The sequence below is a fragment of the Trachurus trachurus genome (genome assembly GCF_905171665.1).
Source record: "Trachurus trachurus genome assembly, chromosome: 20".
Classification (NCBI taxonomy): domain Eukaryota; kingdom Metazoa; phylum Chordata; class Actinopteri; order Carangiformes; family Carangidae; genus Trachurus; species Trachurus trachurus.
Window position 1 is genome coordinate 15,110,249 of NC_139911.1, and position 22,413 is coordinate 15,132,661.

At 42.2% G+C, this 22,413-nt stretch overlaps 1 protein-coding gene across 1 annotated transcript in view; it reads right to left on the reverse strand.

Moving 5' to 3' along the window:
• Nucleotides 1-22,413, reverse strand: part of cacnb2a (calcium channel, voltage-dependent, beta 2a) — a 31,253-nt gene that overhangs the window by 5,512 nt on the left and 3,328 nt on the right. Inside the window, exons 2-10 of the mRNA XM_083995046.1 lie at nt 13,421-13,540; nt 7,522-7,644; nt 7,262-7,398; nt 7,071-7,147; nt 6,669-6,802; nt 3,688-3,768; nt 3,529-3,587; nt 2,268-2,377; nt 416-567 (exon numbers count right to left, since the gene is read on the reverse strand). Of these exons, the coding sequence (XP_083851172.1) occupies nt 416-567; nt 2,268-2,377; nt 3,529-3,587; nt 3,688-3,768; nt 6,669-6,802; nt 7,071-7,147; nt 7,262-7,398; nt 7,522-7,644; nt 13,421-13,540 (993 nt within the window). The remainder of the gene's footprint in view (nt 1-415; nt 568-2,267; nt 2,378-3,528; nt 3,588-3,687; nt 3,769-6,668; nt 6,803-7,070; nt 7,148-7,261; nt 7,399-7,521; nt 7,645-13,420; nt 13,541-22,413) is intronic.

The window sequence follows — 22,413 nt, forward strand, 5'->3', positions numbered from 1 at the left end:
ACTTCTCTGTAGCTATGCTGTTTATAATTTTTGTGTTGCCAAAATATCTGTGTTTTTTTCAATCGATCAATGAATCATGAGCCTTTTTTACGCATGTTGAAGGTCGCAGTGATGAATCAGTTCCCTCATGCTTCTGCTCGCTTTTTTTAAATGAGCAGCCACGTCTGACATGCCTTATTTAAAAATCACAGCCAGGGAGCAGCTCAGTTACAGGAAAACAACGAGAGCAGTGACAAGACACATCAACAAGGCAGATTCATAAACCAGTAAGGTTGACTCACGGCTGTGAGAGTGAAGGGAACATCGCTCCAATTGTTTTCGCTTGTCCTCATTTTTCACAGTGTACGCAACAGGACGTTTCCTGTTTTTAGTTTTCCTGCATTCATCACTGCATCAGATTCAGTGTGTCTCTCACCTTGGGGGAGGTGATCTTGACATAGACGATGATGGGGGCGAGGGAAGTCTTCCCCAGCTGTGACGGGTGGTTGATGGTGTCAGCGTCCAGAACCACCAGCTGTAAGGTCCGGGCCAGTTCGAAGATCCGCTCAATCTCACTCTGGACTTCAGCTGAAGAGAAAGGGAGAGTGGGGGTTGATAATAAAGCTTTGTCTTTGCTGTCGACTCCTACTGACTAACAGTCTGGACAAAGTTTCAATACTATCATCTTTTGTCTTTCAGTGGAAATGTACTGTATCATACCAAACAAAACAGTCGTTGTCCTGTGTTGGCATTTCTTAACTTCTTGTTAAGAAATGTTGTATGTTGTTCTTATAGATAAAGAAAATTAAATGAATCCAAATGGTTCAGGAACTATGATCAGCTGAGAAGATACTGACAACATTTTACTTTTGCCTAAATATAAAGCACAGCTTTCCCTCTGTATTTAGCGTGCACTTGCCATATCAGTGCAAATTGCAAAGCACAACCATCTCCACTTGGTTTGTACTGCAGCCTGTATGTTATATTAATTACTGTCCTATTTATTGGATATTTAATATTTAATTGTGAAGAACTTCTTGAAAAGTACCATATGAAGAAATCTTTATTTACTCAGTGGATGTGATTTGAATAATTTGACCGACTTGCATCAGTCGCTCAGTGCCTGGCTCCTTTCTGTCTGACTTAAATATTCAAAAGACTCCATTACTTTAGGGACAAGGGCTTGGATACTAACAGCTCTGAGATGAAACAGTGAGCCATGTTCTGGTACCTCTAACAAATGCTGACTGTTACATCACACAACCCCCACTCCGGCAGATGACGATTGTGACTGCGAAAACAATCCTACAAATATCACAGCAGGGCACAAATCCCAGTCTGCGAGAATCATGGCCAGGCTTCATGACTTCCCGTCACGACGAAGGCTAAAGTACGCTGATAACATGAAAACATTCCAACCTAAAAGCTCATCTAGACGACAAGTGAGTCACAAAGTCTCATTTTCCTTCTCAAATATGCCTGTGGGGAGAGATAATGTCACTTGTTTCCAATGCTGAATCTTTCCTGAAATTGTTTACTGCATCTTGAGGCAACAGAGGATTAAACAGCAACAAGCCAATGCCAGTTCTGATTGAAAATGTTCATCTGCATAATAAACAAACATGTAAACCTTGCTCTTTTTGGCAGACGTTTTTGGGGTGGAAGTGAAGATAAGTCTCCACAGAGCACAAAATTGAGAAGGATATTCTTTTCCACATCGAGTGTGCAAATAAATGACCAAACAGACTCCAAGTGGCTTTCACTTCCAATAATGATCTCTCTGAAGGTGGTGGGTTTAGTGTCCCTCTTGAGCTTTTCTTCTGGGACAGCAAATGGCAGAAGAGAGTGAGGTCACGTCACTGAGGTATAGAGCGGGTAATCATAAAAACTGACATATAATACACTTTTTCCATCCAGCCTGTGGTTTTCCTGGGGCCTCTTGCTCTGCTGCAGCCTCTGATGCTTATGGCGATACATAGCAAAGATTAGCCTTGTCACCTCTGTTTGACTCAGGAATCTGTTTCATTCTAATCACATCTAAACCCCAATCAAGCCCAGTCAAATCAGAGCGGTTCTTGAACTTGTTATCGTGCGTTTATGCTCTATCTTTCATTCCTAACAAAAGAAACTGACCAAGGCCACTCCGGGCCGCCGGGAGTTATTACCATTGTCAAGAGTTTCTTTAATCGCTTCCTTCCTTTTCCACATGAGCCGGTCTCCTTGAAAACATTATGAATCAAAACACCAGATGTTCCCAGGCACTGCGCTGATATCTAGCCCAAGCTTACCCAAGTTTGAGCGTGTGTTGGAGCGTTCAATGATGGCGTGCTTGCTGGGATTGTTCAAGACTGAGCGCTTGGCAAGAGAGATGTCCGCTGTGACGCGAGTGATTGATATTCTGAGACAAGAGACCAGAAAAATGTCAAGTTAACCTGATAGCATGGACTTCATCTGATGTAAGATATACATCTACTGTTGGTGGACATTGAGACAAAACACAAAGACGCAAAGAACTCAAAGTCAAACCAACATGAGAGCAGAGAGTGAGGGTTAAAACATAACAAAATACAGGCATAGATTTGTTGAAAGTCATGTAAACAGACCCATGCATGAATATTCTAATATCTAAAGTTACTCTTTTTCTACAGGTCTAGTGAATCATGTTTAGATGTTTTTACAGCACAGAGTATGTATCCTCTTTGTGATGGACAGTGGATTCTGATAAAAATGAACTCTAACATTATGAAATATATTGTAATTATAGAAGATTTCATGAGGGATTTGTTTAATCAATTTCATCATCAATTATGAAGAAAGTCAGACAACAAATTGTTGTCTTAATATAATTAATAAACTAAGAACAAATACTCACTGAATGTGTTCACATGATTTCCATTTAAAATCCATGTAAAAATAATACAGTGGTGGAGAATGCCGCAGGACACAAAACTAACACTAACAACACATAAAGACAAATAAAATGAAATGTATGTCCCACAATAAGGCTTCTCTACACACCAATCAACACATAAGTGCAGTGATATAACTCCTGTTCTCTGTGCACTGCACATTGATGATACATTCACCCTAAGCCTGACACATCGAACCTCTAACGACATTTGAAGAAGCAGATCAGGTTGAGGATTAATAGGAGATTGATGACAACATGAAGCCTGCATTAGTTAAAACCATGTCTTAAGGAAAGGGCTCAGAGGGGAATAAACAGTATCATCCACAGCTGCCAATGGTCTGAGTGGATTTTAGTGTTGTTTAACTTCATGGCCTTTCTGCTGTAGATGGGTGGATGTACTCAACATTGAGTAAGGAGAATCCTTCCCTGCTCTAGGGCCCACTATGGCCTATTAAGGACATGGAGAGGGACTATTTAAAGCAGCAGCACACATCTCCAGGCCAAACAAACTTGTTACACACTCCCTTGGCTAACCTCGGGGGACAGATAAATACCAGCCTATAGAGTCAGGCAGAGACGAAGAATGAGGAAGGAAGCAGGATGAGAGCTTGTATTTTAAAATGTCACGGGGAACTTACCTTCCCTCGAATCTGTGTTTCAAAAAGTCAAACAGTGCTTTTTGCATCATGTCTGTCACCTGTAGACAGACAATTCACGAGATAAAAAAAACAGTTAAAAGGTCATGCATGTTTTCAAATAAATTCCCAGATGTGTTGGAAATATCAAAGCTGACGCACCTCGTAGCCCTTCAGTGATGGTCCGACCAGAACCACGGGCCGCATGGAAGGCACAACATCGTACGGAGGAATGTGTTCCGTCTTTAGAGAGGAGAAGAAGAACAGTTGCACTCATTTATGGAGACAGAGTAAACACTCACCATCACAAATCACTCGAGGGGTTGGAACAACAATGAACTAGACAATTTAAAAGCACTGGAACATCGTGAACCATGAGATGGGACGTCTCAAGATTTGATTTGCGATAGATTTGTCGGCTATTTGTTTCACAATTTTTTAACATCAAAATTTCAAAGTGGGTTACACAGAAAATGGCAAAGTTTCATGAAGCTTATTTTTTTTCTCATTTCATGGTTCAGACGTCACTGGGTTAAGAGGGAACCATATAACAGGAAAGGTTAGTCTGAGAGGGGACAGAAGCTTCGGCTGAAAAACTCGGGAAATTAAGACACGTAAACTTGCTCACTACTGTCGGGACAAAGTGGGAGCTCAGCTCTTGTAACGCTCAGTTTTAAATGTTTTTCAAATGTAGTTTTGAAATTGTAGGCTAATGATCAAGAAAAAAGCCTAAACTTGATTTAAAAAAGAGTTAACCAAAAGGTTGACATATGTAAAATATAAATCATATTCAATATAAATCTCAACATCACACAACTAGCTTAGCTTATCTTGTACAGGAGGAAACAGCTAGCCTGCCAGTCTAAAGGTGAAAAAAACAACTAACTCTATAGCTCACTTATTAATGGTTTATATCTCACATTTAGTCCTCACAGAAGGCAAAGTGTAAAAGTGACAAGATAGAGGATTTTTATACTTGCAACTTCTGTTGCAAATAAGCAAATTTCCCCAAATTCTCCTATTAATTTAAATCTGACTTCGTGATACGATGTAATGTGCGGGAGCTAATATTACTTTCTCAATTAAAATTAATATTATTTTGGTTGTACTACATGCTCCAGCTTCATATTTACCGTACAGACATTAGAGCAGCATCAAGCGTCTCCACTTGGCAAGAAAGTAAATAAACAAATTACTTCAAAATCAAAAGACCTTTGTGAGGCAACTACAGCATTTTTTGATGAATTTTATATCCTGCTATATAGACACACACACATGTCCACAGGATAAAAAACCTTCGTCTTCAATAATTTAGTAAAGAGCCTACCTTTAAAACCCTTAATTACGCACTCTTGGGACATTCTCTGGGGAAGTGCATTTCTGTCTACATCTGACGTCAAAGCAGCGAATCTGACGCTGCTGTGTGTTTGGCAGAGCAGCATGTTTGAAGAGTGTGTGGATAAAACTAGCACACTGGTGGAACATGAAAGTATGTTTTACTGCAACAACACCAGTGCATGATATACAGTAAGTCGAAGCAGCGTTGGGGAGCGGACTGCTGTGCAGCAGAGGGCTGACTCCTTCCTCCCTTAACAACATGAAGACTGCAGCACGACTCACCACACATTATTGTTTTATTTTCATTGTCTCAATCGACACGTATTTCTCGCTCATGTTTAAGCTGCTCTCTCAGTCTGTGCCATTTTCATGATGAGTGTTTTAGTAGACTACGTGTTGTCTCTTGTTACTCTAACGTTTGCTGTCGTCACTGGGCTTCCCCTGGGACATTGTGGGAACTGATGCACACTACTGCTGACTAACATGAGGGTATTAATGGACAGTGCGGTTCCGCTAAAATGCTTTTGGTAGCCTTAGCTCAACCTTGGATTTTCGGTCGGTGTAATCATGGGAAACAATGCCTATATTGACGATATTATCATGTCAGCGTTTTATAATATTACATTGTCTGAAGTGAACTGACTGATGAACTGTTACAGCATTTTAAATCAGTTTGAGTATTTGTAAAATGGATTTTGCGTATATTTGCTATAAGCAAATATGTTTTGGTAATGGAAGAAATATTTCGTTGAATTTCATATGTTGACTCTTAAAATGCCCAGCCCTGTAGCAAAGAGCATTTACTCATATATGGAGGCTGAAAGGAATCATTTGAAAATTCAGGAAATTATGTATTCTTACAGGACGTTCGACAAGAAGACTGATATCCCCCCAGTCATATCTGCCCATTCAATGTAAAGTCACAGCTGCCATTTCTCTCTCTTTCTTTTCCCCACACGTTAAAAAAATTCCCTAAGCACTTCTAACCGTCGCTTATTCTCACATTATATCATGTTTATTTATTCATTTATTTATTTTCTATCTGTATAAAAAAAAAAACAAGTTTTATGTGCTTTATACGTTTGGGTGTTAAAGTCCTATATTTTTTGGTTGGTTCTTATATGGATGAAATAAAAGAAAAATAGCACTCATTAATCAGTCAGCTTTAAAGGTGCTTGTTTGTTACCTTTAGACAGACTTATAGACCTAGAGCCAGGCAAGCTGAACCTGTACTGTATTTATACCAAGATAAACTGACAGTCTCCCGACTTCAGGTTATTGAATGGGAGATCTGAGAGTGGTACCGGTCTTATCATTTCACTCTCATCAAGTGTATTTTCCAAAATATTCACTATGTATTTTGGTAAGAAGCTGAGGTCTCACTGAATCTGAATCACAAGTTCACTTACAAACACATAAACAATCACAAACACAACACAGAGGATTGCAGGAGGAGTGATTAGGGCGAGAGGTCAGGACAAAGCCGAGTCTCTGCTCAGGAATCACAGGTATTTTACAGTTCAGACAACGGAGGTCATCCCCAGACCCTGCTGTGCCAGCAACACAGCAGACCACAACTTACCGACTTCTGCTTCTGCTTAGCTGTGGTGAGATGGAAGAGGAGAAAGAGATAGGTTAAGAACAGGCATGCATGCTAATGGGTGGGTACACGCCGAGGGGGCACAAGGACAGTGGTGTAGACAAACAGGACGGGGGCGCTGAGTGAGGCCGAGCAGCTACAGGCATTTTAGTCATAGCCGAGCGGACGGACAGAGAAGAAGAGAGGGTGGGGTTGTACAGTTTACCTTCTTAAAGAAGGGCATTCGTTTCTCTTTTGCTAAGGGCGACATGACAGTGTTTGGACTGGCTTTAGGGGAGCGGAGGTTGACGGGAAGCTCATTGTCCTCGGGGTCTAAGCCTGTGGCGTCTATATCAATGGCTACGCACACAGACAGACAACAGCACCGTCACACAGTGGCAAACACAGGAGGTCACAGGTAACGGGTACACACTAAAAACACTAAAAAGTACAGTATGAAACAAATTAGACAAATAACAACTTCACTGCAAGTAAAAAATATGAAACATCAAAGTGTTGACTCTTACCTTCAGCTTAAATCAAATGGTTAAAAGATTGTTCAAAAGGATAAAGTATACTTATGAAGTGTGAAGCTGGTGTTGCAAGATTTGTCTCTGAAGCTACTTACCAGACGAAGGAGGAGTAGATTTCCGTGAGTTAGGAACCACTTCACCTAAACTAGAAGATGAGTTTGCTCCCAATTTACTGAAATAAGAAGGATTATTTCTTTTGTGAAATCAACAAAATCAAGCATTTAGCGGTATAAATTAATTTTAGATGATTTCACAGGGAAAGTTAAGGACTCTTGAGTCTACTTACCTGGAGTGGAACTTGCCCTGTTTGGCTCTCTGCTCCTGGAGGATACGAGTGTTTTCAAGCTTCACTGGACTGGGGATGAAACCGATTTCACAGCCTTCCTTCACCAAACGTCCTATCCACCAGTCATTGTTAAATTTCTGTACAAAATAGTCAAAAAATATTGATGTATCACCTTTAACGTCCCCCCTCTTCCCCTAATTCATCATCCTTGTTTCCCCTCAGCTTCTTTAAGGTGAGTATCACCTCACTTAACAGCCCACCTCTTTGACATGGAGGAAGTCTTTAGCCTCAAAGGAGATGGCCATGCCTGGCACAGGGACGTCATCATCGTGACTCGGGCTGTAGTTGACATTTGTGCGAACAGCAAATGCAACTGGTTTGGTCTGCCAGGAAAAACAGAGGAAGGAGCAGATGTAGATGAAAATGTCAAGATTGTGCAAAAGATACAAATGTTTGTTAAACAGCAACAGCGTCTAAGAAACCCAGACCGAAGCTTTCCTCAGAGTTACTATAAGAGAGCGGAGAGACTGGGTCTTTCAAATCTTTTTTTGTGCTCTCTCACTGAGCTGTGATTCTTTTCTCAATGCGAGGTGTAAAAATAACCCTGGGTGAGGGGTACAAGCTGGCTCTGACTCATCCAGACTTTAGTCTAGCTATCTCTCTCCATGACTGATGTGGCTGCTGCACGGTCTCTCTCCACCACAGGCTAAAACACAGACGCTTAACAATTCAGAATAATGCAACATGTTGGCGTCTGCAGCGATTACCACTTCCACCACACCGATAGTAAAACAGGACTCTTGTCTTGTGCTCACTTATGAGTAGCACAAACAGCACTCGTGTAAATGGTTCATAAATCAATCCCACAATCTTTACAATGGCCGGATCAATACTGGCCCTTCCTATCTCATCACTGCTGACCTTCCTCTTTGGGACAAACAGTCAGTCCATTGAGATAATGCATGCAGCTAATGAAATGTTTCCTGTACCTCCACAGGCCGTGATATAACCACCTAACACTGCAGACTGTCCACATGCTCTGTGAAATAGTCATTTTCTTTTCTTCCAGGCAGATATTTTTCTTGCACAAAGCAGGAGGAAATTTCATTTTCCCCATAGTAACACATTACATCTCAACAACAACAAAAAGCACGTCATGAAAAAATTTAATTGGAGAACCATATGCTCATGGAAAAACACTCCAAAGTAGATTTCTGGTCTTGTGTTGCTAAAGACTAAAATAGCCACATAAGACACGTCCCTTTAAGAATTACATAAAATGCTTTTGGACATAATCTTGGAGCCGGCTCGGCGGCAATGGCGGCAACAGTTGGCAACATGGTCATGCCCTCAACCAGATTACATTTGCTCTGCCTTTGACTCTGTGACAGGCATGACACAAGTCAACTGAAAGCCAAAAACGAATGCACAGGGATGTAGCTTAGAGTAATCTCCCGGCGTGTACTTGCACGCTAAATATTTACCTGCAGATGAAAGGGAGAATGACGAGGGGAAGGGTGTGTAATTCAGAGCTGGAAGCCAAACTGAAGCCACTAGATCAGAGCTTTGATGCTGTAACTTTGTTGGACCTGATACAAAATAAAAACCCTTTCAAAGTTCACTCCAAACTGTCATGTCGCCGTTTCATCAGAGCAGCCCTGCAATTTCCCCTAAGAAACCTAAAATGTGAGTGTACCAACAGAACGGCACAGTTTCAGCTCAGAGTCAGGAGTGCACATAAGGCACGAGAAAAAAAAAGTAAGATAAGGTGAATATTTTTCATGCAGCACTTTATCATTCACCTTTATCACTGAGCAGGAAAGTGTGATTGATTGGATTTGCTTGGATGTGAATCCTACTTGAAGCAGACAGCAAAGCTTAGTGAAACTTACTATTATGGGAATAAATCATCAGTGGGCTCTAGGAGGGGCTTTACAGATGATGAGCGTTCTCCTTCATTATGGCTTTCACTGTGTCCACTAATGCCTCATTGACATACAACAGGTGTGAAGTGACTATGATGAACTATAAGGGATTATGAAAATAATACATTAGTGAAATCCTCCTGGAATCGTTTTCCTCGTGTGGACAGCAATGTAAATATTCTGTGGAGTGATGACCGTAAACTATGTTGTGTGTGTGTGTGTGTGTCATCCAATCCAGTATGTGCAGTGCTGGGACCTGCAGAGGACAGAGCGTCCTTGGTGTTTGCATGCATTGAGTCACATGGCTGCATGAAGGTACGAAGGTCCATTAGGACACACTTCTACGTATGTGTGCTCTCTCGCTTGTCTCATGGACCGCTGCCTCTTTCCACCCTCCCAGCTGCTCCGCTCGCCTTTATCCATCACGGGCTGCCTGTCAGGTGATGCTCTCTGTAGGCTTAATGACTTTTTACAGACCTATAGGCAATCACACACACACACAAATCGTAACGTGCTACCTTATATCGCAGGTGACTGCAGGATACGTACATAATGGCACCGTTATGCTGCCGCGCAGTATCTCTACATCTTCTGACCAAGCCCATACCGCTCTGGCGCTTGTTACGTAACACACGCTTTCATTATGGATGCCATATTGACTGCAGCGAGCGAGGCAAAAAGACAGGGGGTGCAGGGTTAGAGGCTGGGGGGAGAAGCACGAGAAGAGGAAGATGAAAAGGAGGAAGGAAGAGAGATGGACAGGAGGAGAGAGGAAGGGGCAAAGGGAGGGGTGGGGGGGCAGAGAAGGAAGCAGAGGAGGAGACACATTCAAGGAGATAAGAGGCACACTAAGGAAAAGATGGAGATAACCAGCTCTAGAGAGGCCCTATCTGTAACTGGGAGCCCTGGGAGGCAGCGCTATGGACCGCAGCCAATTAACACCACACAACGCTCGTCACAATATCACATCGCACCATGCATATTTCATCAGATAATACCTCCCAGTCCTCCCTGTGCTTACAGTGACTGAGCGAACACCTGCCCTTGCTGTTGCTGATTTGCCATGTAACATGCCGCAGCCTCTCCATTAGCAGCACACACACTGTATCTCACGCTATAAATCAAGATTCCCACATTGTTTCACCTTGAATGTTGTGGATCGATTCGAAATTAATTCTCTGAGCTCTGGCCTTAAGCTGCACAGAGAGCCTGTAAAATGTATTATTATGCAGGGGAATCGTAACCTTCATTAATTTAACGTGGGAAGATATTTCTATAATTATCCAAGATTGCTTTAATAAAACGTAGGCATTCAGGCATACTGCACACTGATAAATGAAGACTGTTTATGTCTGTAACTAAACCATCGCAGTTTCTTTTAAGCCTGGAATTTATAGCTTGAGGATGTTTATGCTTTGTTTTCTATCACAGATTGTATAATATACTTAAATGTGAGTGCAATAATTCAGCAAGTCAGATCCCATCCTGTATCCATTGTCAGTGATGAGTTACAGCTTGTGAAAGTATCTAAATACAGTAGGTTTTTGTGTTGATTTTATGACCTTTGGACAAATGTTCCCCCGTCTCCAGTGTTTATGTCAAGGTAATTGGTGGCTTACTGTAGCCTCATGTTTAGCATGCAAACATGAGAGCACTATAGAGTTCTTATCTACGTCTACGGTGTAAGAAAGCAAATAAGAGCATTTGAAAAGATGTTATTATTTCTTCAAAGTCACCCTGAATCTACAGCCATAAACTGATCTTGAAACTAACTGAAAAGTAAATCAGTAAATACACTCATTTAAATATCAGAAAGCGCTGATCTGAATAAGACTACAGTCTAATGACACCAGTCTAGATGTGGCACTTATCATATTGCACAAATTAGTAGAATCATTTGCAACACTTTAATGCTGGGAAATGAGACAATAATAGACAAAACATTAAAAAAAAGATTTATAATCACAAAAAAAATGTACCCATTTAATCCACAATGGCCCACAATACTTTTAGTTTGCACTTATGAATGCACTTGGTAACTCCAATTCTTTTGGGAACAACTAAAAAAGAAGAAATAAATGTACCAGAGGCCAAATAAAATAGGCATCTTTTGGTGAATCCTTCCCTCACTGGTAAAGTCCCTCAACTTGCAACTGCCCCATTTGAAATGCAGGGTTTCGGTTAAAAATTAATGGTCCCTGAACCCGCGTCGAGATAACCCCTCATGACATCATTTGGTTTATTTTTTTTAGACTTGCCAACACCCCACAAAAAGACATTAACAACTGGCTGAGGGCTAAGTAGTGATGCCAATGTTTGGCTTACCTCATTTTGATGTGTAAAATTGGTGGATTGACCTAGTTAAAGTCAATTAGAGGCAACAGATGGCGTTTAGCATGTGTGTGTATATGTAAATACGTGTGAAGAAATATATTGTGCCAGTGAGACCAAGCATATCCTCATTACTTACAAATATCAGTGGTATGTTAGAGAAGTGGCGGTGAATTACTGCCCATAAACACTCACAGTCAGAGAGTCTTGCACTTCCTCTGACCCCAGCCTGCGCTCTCTCTGGTGGCCAGACCACTGAGAGGCTATTTTTTACTAGTCATCTGTCATGTAAAATGCCAGCGGGGGTTATCTACGCTAGGTTATCTATAAAGGCAACTTATCTTTTTAATTAGTGAGCCAGAGAGGGTGACTCTGGAAAATAACAACAACATAGATCTGCAGGAATGATCTGTCTTTGCCAGCTCTGAGCTACTCTGAGACAAAGTGCAGGAGGAAAATGTGTGCTAGAGCGGATGGAGAGCCAAACGCTTTGGCTCACAGCTAATGAGCAAACTAGCTGTTATAGACACTTAACACCCAGTGAAAGACAATAAACCAATTTTTCAGACACTTGCTTGAATTAATATGCAAAAAATAAAACACAATGAGTTATCCGACAAGCTGTAAAGCAGGAAGAGGGCAGAATGTGCGCCCAAGATAGCAGAATTATTTTGCACATCAAAGGCATAAATCTTTACAGTGCCAGCGATTTGAGTGATTTTGTGGAAGTGAGCTCTGATTGCAATTCCTGTCGCGCAGAGGCAAAGCCTGTTCTGCCGTGTGTGTGTTTGTTTATACGCTGCTAATTGTGGCCCAGAGCAGACCAGAGCAGCCGAGGCTTGGCTCTGATAAACAGTGACGCTGAGCCCTCCGAGGCCCTAACCTCTCACATCAGTGGCCCCTAACGGCCATTTCTTCATCTGAGAAACCGGCTGAAATCATCTCTAATATCCTGCTTCTAGTACAGGCACCTAGTCTGTCCTGCAGCAGTGTCCACCAATCTTTTCCCAGGTTAAATAAAAACATCAAATACAAGAATAATTTCAAAACCTTAGGCTAGGAGAGCTGAGCTGGGGAAACCTTTTCTCCAATGCCAGGTTACACAAACTTTACACAGAAGTATTCATTAGAGTATTATTCTCAATGCAACAATATGGAGACTATTTTCTGTGTCCTACTGAAATCTGACTAGTCCTCCCCAACCAGACTGAAAATACAGAAGCAAAGCGTCTTGTAATTGTAATAGATGAAGAAAAACATGTAGGCCCAAAAAAAGAAACCAAAAAGGAAGCAGACTTAGTTTTTCCTCTTCCAATAACAAACAGGCCAGTGTAAAGTTTACGTTAGTATTTGAGTGATGCCTGCCATCATTCATTCAAGCATAATAAACCAGTTTTCGTCTATACAAACATGTTTGTACTGATATACTTGTGGGGACCCACACTGACAAAATGCATCCTGTTGCCTGTGGCCCGAACCATCACTACTACACATCTCACCCCAAATCTTGACCTTCTACTTAATGCAACTTGCTTGTGACCTTGAAGTCTTCCTCTTTGCCTTATTGGGTGCATTTCTATGCTTCATTCTGATTATCAATATCAACTGCTGTAATCGATGGATAGTTTCACAACATAAACAAAACTGGAATCTGCTGCTAAAGACATTTTCATGGTGCAACAAGTGGTCATGAGCTACTGAAGGTAGCTCGAACTCTCAAACAAAAACTGAGTGACGGAATTTTTCATCTTCAAGGTCTAAAACTCAGACTGTTCTTTTGAACGCACTGCTGGACCACTCACACTGATCCTGACACACTCATGTTGGAGCCTAGAGACGCCATGTCTCAGCAGCCATCAAGTGGACGGAGTGAGCTTAGCAGTGTTGGGTGTATGATACCAACCTTGGCCTTGTCGAGCTGTGCCTGAGCCTGTCGCTCTGCCTCTCTGCGCACTGCCTCCTTATCCTCCTCCAGGGACACATCGGAGTCTGATGGACGGCTGGTGTAGGAGTCGGCCGAACCCTGAAGAGACACAAACAGCAACACTTAAGAAACACACAGACACACACATACTGAACCTTAACAATGTCCGTTTGGACACACACTTCAGTGGGATTCACAGCAGCTTGAACACACTGGAGAGAAGTGGTTTGCTTTTCATTACCCTGCACTCTTCAAAGAAATGTTCAACTTTGGAGGTTGTGCAACTTGTGGAAGGACACCCACACACACTGAAGTGTTAAACTCCGATCATCAAAGGAATCTCAGATGATTTCGTGAAATAATGAGCGCGATGGCTGCGCTCAATGAAATGAGCAAGCGTATAATTCTGCAATCAATCAAATCACTGTAACAACTTGAGGAAATCACAAGAGCTCTGGATTACAAATAATGGACACTTCCTCTTTTTCTGGTAAAGCATGCCAAAGGACACAAACTATCTTTCGTACGATCACATTACAGCAGCTCTTTTTCGATCCTTAGCTCTCTCTCTCTCTCTCAGCCGCTCGCCTGCAGATTTGTTGTGATCTTTCTGTGTCAAACTCTTGGGGAAATGTTGACGAACACCAGGTCCCAGTATGTCTCTGTGTCTCCAAACAATGAGCCTCTCTCTCTCTCACACACACACACACACACACACACACACACACCAGTGTACACCTGCGATTACTATGTTACACACACTCTTGTGTACATTGCATCGCAACACCTACACACATCTATTGTTAGATGCGACTCAAAAACACTCTACTCTACAAAGGCAGAAAAAAAAACTAAGAATGGGAAAAAAAACTTCATAGGTTGGGAATTGGTGCTCGCCTTTTGGGAAAGCTGCAGAGTTTGAGAATGAAACAACCGTGTTAGTTAATGAAATAAAACGTCCTGCGTATGTAATTACTTTGACATGTATTCATTCTGAATTTACTACATCTCAGTGTGTTATTCTTGTAGCTTCACCATCCCCAATTATGTTTTCTTCTGGACTCAAGATGGCAGTTACTGCTACTCTGCTATAATTGGTTGTAATCCCACCTTTAGTTATCATGTAAAAAACAAAAAACAACAACAAGAACAACAAAAACGACCTTATTTCTGTGTGATAACAGATACAATTCAGATTCTGAGTTCAAAATCAAAATCTACATAGCCTATTCAAAAGTAAAGGAACCAGCTCTGGGTTTAAACGCCGCAGCTTAAATGTAGAAGAAGAATTTCCCATTAACAAATGAGTTTCAAACAGACATTATGTTTAAAGGAAGGTTTGATCTTTATCCTTACCTGCACACTACTATGCCACCCACACAAGGTCTTTCATTCATCTCACTGCACCATTACACTGTGTTGTCTGAGTTAAAAATAGCCTCCCTCACTCCCTGCCTGATTAGAATTACCCAGCCATCACATACATACAAAGGAGGTTCATGCCTCTCCCTCCTCTACCTGACTTATGTTTGGAGATGACATAAGTGTTGTGTTACCATATATAACACAGGGTGTTTCTTTCATATTCATGGCTGATATGAACCATGTTTCTTGTCAATTGCCTCTGTCTCTCATTGTTTCTCTGCTTTGTAGGCCTACCTGATATGAATAACTCATTTGAAAGCAAGCTCATTAATTATCCATGGGCTGTTTTTGCTGTCATCACATTCAGAATTGTACTCATTCCCAAGTGGCTTTCAAAACATCTACAACTACTGTATGTGTAGTGTCTTTTTTTTTAATTCTTCAAACGCTGCTCGTAGTTAATATGCAGAGTTCCCACATGAGGATATAAATGTCCTAAATTGGCTGTTTATAGCGCATTAGCATCTGTTTTACGAGCTACATCTGGCCCTGGAGAAGCGCAGGTGAATATACCTGGACTGTTAGGATTACTCCATCGGGTCACAGCAAACGATGGGGCGTGATGAAGAGCACCATCTCAGTGGGTCACAGGGAGGTGATATGGAGCTCTGCCCAGAATCTGACAGCCATAACATTTAACAACGCTCGCAGCTTCTCGTCATCACCGGGAAATACACACAAACCGTGCTACTACTGATTCCCGACGAGAGACAGGCAGCACATGCACACGACAACATCAACTTTCACAGTGTAAACATACTTAAAAAATCTGCTTACACAGGCGTCGGAGCTCTTGACGCGACCTCCCTTGGCTCGTTTCAGCAAGCGGATCCAGGTGGCCTTCATGAGCCACACTGGTCATTCAGTGTCCTGAGCCACTGCCCCCCCCTGCTGCTGCTGCTGCTACAACAACTACAACCAACTGCACTGCTGTGGGCACCTTTGCACCAGCTCTGCAGTTCCCGTCACCGCTCTGGCTACAGGTACATTCAACACTGTGGCTACATGGACAGCTGGTCCCTGTTACACCTCGGCTGGAAATGCTACCGTCATTTCTCGATAAATAAATAGCTTTGGAGTCAGAGCTCCTTGTTTTGCTGCAGCTCCAGCTAGCCCTGCTGCTGTTTGTAGAGCCACAGCTCCTGCTCCTGCTGCTGCTGCTGCCGCTGCCAAAGATGGGGAATCCACAGGAGCTCTCTGCCCCGCGCATAATCTCAGCAGCTCTCTGCTCCGTCTGCCCCGGTCTCCTTGTGCACAGACCGCCGCTGCAGGTGCTGAGGCTGACTCCCAGGTCTGAGTCAGGTGGCAGCGACGCTTCTCATCCTCCCTTCTCAAGCTTTGGCTCCAGCCTTGCTCTCCTCCTCTGCTGTAGCCACCCCGTGCTGCTCCACAAGCGGTAACAGCAGTTTATCTACATGAGTCCTGGTGAGGCTGCCTGTGACCGACTCTCCTCCTGATGCTAATTAAGCTGCTGCTGCCGGTGCTGCCTCTCAGGTGCTGCGAGCTGCCTCTTTCCTCGCTGTCTGTGTCTCAGCCTGTCACTATTTGTTTCTGCACATCTCACAAGCTCCCTTGTGCTTCTTCACTGATTCTGCCTCTCTATCTCTGTCTCTACCCTCCCCTCCTTCTCCTCCTCCTCTGTCACTCCCCTCATTTTTTTCCCTCACTTACCCCCTCACAGTCAATCCATCTGCTCGTTGTGTCTCACTGATAAGTGCTGGGCGATGCGTGCGCTGGCGGATACTGATACTAAGTGTCAACTGTGCACACTGTTCTACATATAAACACAGTATTTTCATCTTGATATGGGTTGTTTGAAAAATAAGTGTCACAGCTTATCGTCCGCTGAGAGGTGAAGAGCATCACTTTACAGTAGAAAACCCTTAAGTCTAAATCGGCACACTTGCTTTCATCGTGCATGATATCAGTGCAGAAACTCATCATTATTCTCATTATCAATTCATGTAGTGGCTCTCAAGCCTTTCCTTTCATGCCTTCCTTTGGAAGCCAAAAATAATTCATGCCCCCTTACCGCTGCAAAGCTAAAACTGATTTTAATTATTATTATCTCTGGAGCACTAACTGGATGTTTCTTTTCGTTTGAGCTATGAAAAGGCTACTGGGATGCAAATTCAACTACTATAAGGTTTGCCCAACAAGCCACCCCACCCCTCCCTGTATCAATTTTTTTCAACTGATTGATTACCTAATTGAAAAAAATGTTGAGAAACTGAATAATGCATTTGTTTTCCAATCCAATCACTGTAAATTCTTACAATAGTAAAAATCTGTGAGTGTTTTGCGTTTTCTTTTAAAAGATTAATTCAGTTTTCTATCAAGTAACTAGTAGAGTAATTTACTATTACAGTCCGAATCACATGACACGACTTTCAGCATGGGGAAAAACCAAGGCGAGCAAATAAAAAATATGACAGCAGGGCTTCAATGATCAGGTGATTTCCAAGAGAAATGTTGAGATACAATCATTTAAGTCGCTTTCCAAGCAAAAAATGCAAAACATTACTGGAACCAACCAAGATCCTGAGGTGAAAGCTGCTCTAAATCCTTGCCTGTCGGATCAGTGGTAATTCACTACACATAAGTGGGGCATCTCAAAGCCACACAGGACAAATGATAATAATTACAGTCTCTAATTAAAAATTTCCCATCCTCATAAAAAGGACCAAATGGAGTTAAACCCTGTCGAAGGATTATTCAAAATGTCCTTTTCCTTTTTTTTTTTTTTTTTGCTCTGCTGACGCATCACGCTCCTTTGTCTGACCGGTCATGAGGTTGTGTGGGGTCAGAGGAGGAAGGGGTCGGCCTGTGGGAGCACTGGTTGAAATGGGCTGGTTGGTTTATGAGCACCAGTCACTCCCTGAGGAGCAGTAACTGTAGATCAAAGGATGACATGCTAATCAGCGGTGCTTATCATAACCAATCAATTACATGGCTCAATCTGCTAGGGGTCTTTTCAACAAGACACGTGAAGTTAAAAAATTACATATCTTACATGAAAGGAGAGAATAATGTGATTTTAGCTCATTAATACTAATTAGTCTGACGAGGAGGGCGATTACCTGAGGCAGATGTTTTGAATAGAGATGGATGGGAATGGTGGACAAGATAAAAATGGATCTTGCAAACATCAAATAAATAATCACCTGAGCTACAGCAGTAAATTAGAAGAAGAAGAAAATATTGACCAGCATGCACTGCTTGTTTTTGGGGAACATAGTGCAAGGGTCACATATGGCTCAATGAGGCGACTTGACACTCGCCTCCAGAGCCGGCAGGGCAGGGCACAGATGCTCATGGATCTACAGAGCCCAGAGAGGAGGTGGTGGAGCTGTGAAGGCTGAACTCTGACGGCAACATTGACAAAGACTCAGAGCGACAGAGGGAGAGCCTTCGGGTGCCTGACATGACCGACCTCTAGACCTGCTGCCACACTGATAGTGACAGCACTGTGTCACCCACACACACGCCACTAATAATAATCTAACAGCAGCACTATGATACTGCGTTGATCCGTGAGGGGACGTCCTTTTCTTTTCTTTTTTTTTTTCTTTTTTGCTCCACCCAGCAGAGTTCGAGTCACAGCTGTGTGTGAATCTGTTGTCTTGTCCAAAAGCACTTCAGCATGAGCCCAAAGGATGGTTCAATTCCTGCAGGGGTCCTTTACCTCAGAAATTCCTGGATAACCTTTAGTTACAGCCTTCAGCCATGCTAGTGGCATATGACTCCAGACTCCGGACTGTGGTTAAGCAAAGACAGATACATCTCAGCACAGTAGCCACCGGCTGGAGTGAGGTTTTTATACAGACATTCATCCTGTAAAGCAAACAAACCACTACTAAATGGAGATTTGGTCCAAATATTCATGGACCCTGGATGATGTATCTGATGTATGAGCCAAAACTGTCTAATGATAAGATGCTAAACAAAGAAAATATTGTTGAAGTCCTTTACAACATCTACACATGGAAATTACAGGAAGCAAAACAGACTTGGCTGAGACTGAGAAACATTTGTCGTTAAACCAAGTGAACAACAGTAGCCTATATTTGGGTATGAACAATGACACCAACAATATGATTAATTAAAAAACAATGCAGTGTTACAGTCAGATCCACCATCACAACCCCTACACCCTTTGCCTTATTGCCACACACTTTAAATCAGCTCCCTACTTCTTGCATTAGCGCCGAATGTTGGCATTGATCCTAAATTGGGTCTTGCAGAATTGCCCAGTAGTAATCCTACACTCTGGGGAAACTGGGCTGCAAATGCACAAATAACCTTGGAGAGACAGAGGTGGTGGTCTCCAGGCGCTGGTCAGAGAGAGATGGAGAAGGGGAAATGAAAGCGCACCGGTCTGCGGTCTCTATGTTGTTCTTATTGATTCATTTAGACAGAGGGTCTTGCTGTAAGACCACCAGTCAACTCTACATGCAACAGTGACACAGTGATCATTACATTATAACATTAACAGGCAGCGTGGCTTTTACCGCAGTGAAATAGGAGGATGTGGAGGATGCAACTGACAGAATCACTTATGGTGAATGAAGCAGTTACACCGGGGAATCTCTTCATGACCTGAAAGCTTCTTTTTCATTTTCAGCCACTATAGGAGCTATTCTCTCTATAGTATGTGTCCTCTATGAAAATGGAGAGATGTGGTCATGCAGAAAATAAAGGCTGTGCGTGTGAGCTATTAAGTGCTTTCTGACTCGGCCTTAGATCTTTACCCCAATTCTTACACATGTGTAGGTTTCCTTCTCTGTCCTGCGTCTTCACCTGAGCCACGCTGCATCACCCATGTCTCCACTAATGTCCCAGATCCTCGTAGTATCTCAAATGCTCTCTCGCTCTCTCTTCTCTCCCATTTGCACTTCATTTCACCTTGTTCCATGGCTTCTCATCCAACCCCTTACTCTGCTCCTTTCATCTCCCATCTCTCCGGGGATTCCCAGTGGCTTTGCCTTTCTTTCTTCCCTGTATGGCTTCGCTCGAGAGGGAGGGGGGGTGGGAGGTTGTGCATTTCAAACAGTAACATTTAGCACTTGGTAAAGGCTAAAATAGTGGAATTTTGATGTTTTCTTCGATCTTAAAATGATTGATTATTAACACATCCATGTGCAAACAGCAACTACAAACCACAGTAATCTTTGCTCATTTATCAAAACTACAGAAGAAATAAACAGCAGCCTGCAAGTGACTCACTGCCTGTTTTTGAAATCACTATTACTGTCCGTCATCATTGAAAACTGCAGTATTGCTATTTGCTAACGTACATTTTGCATCTACTATAGGTTTGTTAGGCGGAATTAGAGTACACCCCATTTTTTTCCATTGTTAAAATCTTACAGGCATAAGTTTCATGCAGGGAATTGGGGCAGACAGTAAATGCAGAGCACTATATAGTAATAGGGAGTTATTTCACACACAGCCTGTAACTCCTAGGCAACGTTACACTTCTTGTTTACATAACCCAAAGCATTACAAGAGCTTTAAGATCCCAAATGTCTCACAAACCAATGGAAACTAGAAGCGTAGACCTCCACTAAGCCCAGCATCATCGATGCCACATCCCTCCATCAAGTTCAGTGCAAAATGATTTGGTATTCCACTCACAAGTGTGAAAATATAACCTCCTTGGCAGAGGTTATAAAGACAATAGTAGTGTCTAAAACTGGTCTGAATAAATAAAAATAAACTTTACCTCTATACAGTATCTCTCTATATGCTGTAAAAGTGAATTATACTCATTTTCTTTTTTCTGATGGTAGTCTAACTTTTCCATCTGTCATTTTAAAGTGTATATTGAGTCACAAATGAAGTCCAAGTGATCAGTTTTGCAACTTGAGTCCAATTTATAAGCTCCACAGTGTTCCCATATGCCAATGCCTGTGAACAGCAAGCAACAGCATTCAATCCAAAACAGCCTTGGGTTAAAGGGTAGTTTGCAGTTTCTTAGCTTTAACCACCCGTAACCCCAACGTGAACTCTAAGACACTTTGAATGTTCATCTTAAAAATCAGGCTTCCGACAAATTTTGGGGAAAAAAAAACAGCCCAAATTCAGATGAACGTCAGCAGTGGGTTTAATGAGGCAGTGTGGTCAGACTGCACAAGTATACTTCACGTTCTGCATCATGATTGAAGAATGAAGATTATGGCTCGTGCCAAGTCATGTTCAGTTCTGGCTGACGGACTGGAGCTGACTGCAACGGGCTGACAATGGGCTGAGCAAGTGTGCTAGCAGTTTCAGGCTTTGGCATGACTCACTCTTGGCCAGAACCAAAGCCTCTTTTCCCAGCCATCTGTCCATCACTGCCACTTCACTCAGTGCAACACAAAGTCAATTAAATCATAGGTGCACAAACAGCGTCTCCTTCATCAAACAGAGACAATTGGAGCAGACATGACAGCCAAGAGTGAGAGATGTGTGACTGCTACGAGGGATGTTAGTAATATTTAACACAGAACAGAGGGCTAAGCACCGAGTGAGCAAGAAAGTGCAGGAGAAACAGACTGTCAGTGCATCTGCGAAAGAAAAAGGGAAAGAGAACGTGAGTCTGAGAGAAATGAGGAGATAGATGAAAAAAAGAAAAAAAGGGGGTGGGGGTGGGGTAATGATCCCTCTGGCATGGCAGAAGAGGGATTGGCCGCATGGACGTCAAGGTGACACCGACAGGCCTATGAAAAAAGTGTTTACCCAGCATTCCGTGTGCCAGTGCATTAGATAAGTGCATCATCCTGCCGAGGCGATGCACTCACTGGCTGTCAATCCCATGATCCCAGAGAGCACAGTGGCTAACTAGAAACTATAGAAACGAGCCACGTGGCGAAGGGACTTCAAACTATTATGTCTTTTAAATATGCCCAAATGAAAACAGTAAAAAAAAAAGAAGAAAAAGTTATAATGATTGCACAATGATTCTTAGAGATTTATCGTTTCTAGAAGCAATTAACTCGGCCCGTGGGTGTTTGAATTACTTATCTTGCTCAACAAACAACCTGTGTTACAGAGATATACACCTTGTAAAATATATAAACAAAGAACTGTTTATATATCAACTGTTTTAGCACCAAATCACAGGATCCTGTTTAGCAGTTTTAGACTCCTCCACCCAACCACCAACCTAGAGCTAAATGATTACTTTATTATTGAACTACTGTTAACACTTAAGCGCTAATGAAAAGGAAAAGGAAAAAGGAAGGACACTATTGGGACTAGTAAGGGCTGGGTCAATATAATAGCCTCTGCAGCCAACAGCATGTTCATCAATTACAAAGTGATTAAAATGGATGTATATATTATTGAGAATACATTCTGTTCTCCAGATATGAGAAACATTGAGAACTCTGAATGCTCGCATGTTAATGTTTAGCACCATCTCATTTAAAATCAATTTGAAAATAGATGTTAAAAATAGCTTAGTGATTTAAATTCATCCTGAAGGCCTCATGATGATCCATCCAGTGGTTCCAGTGACATTTCTCCCAACAAAACAAAAACAAACAGAGTGAACCTCATGGGGA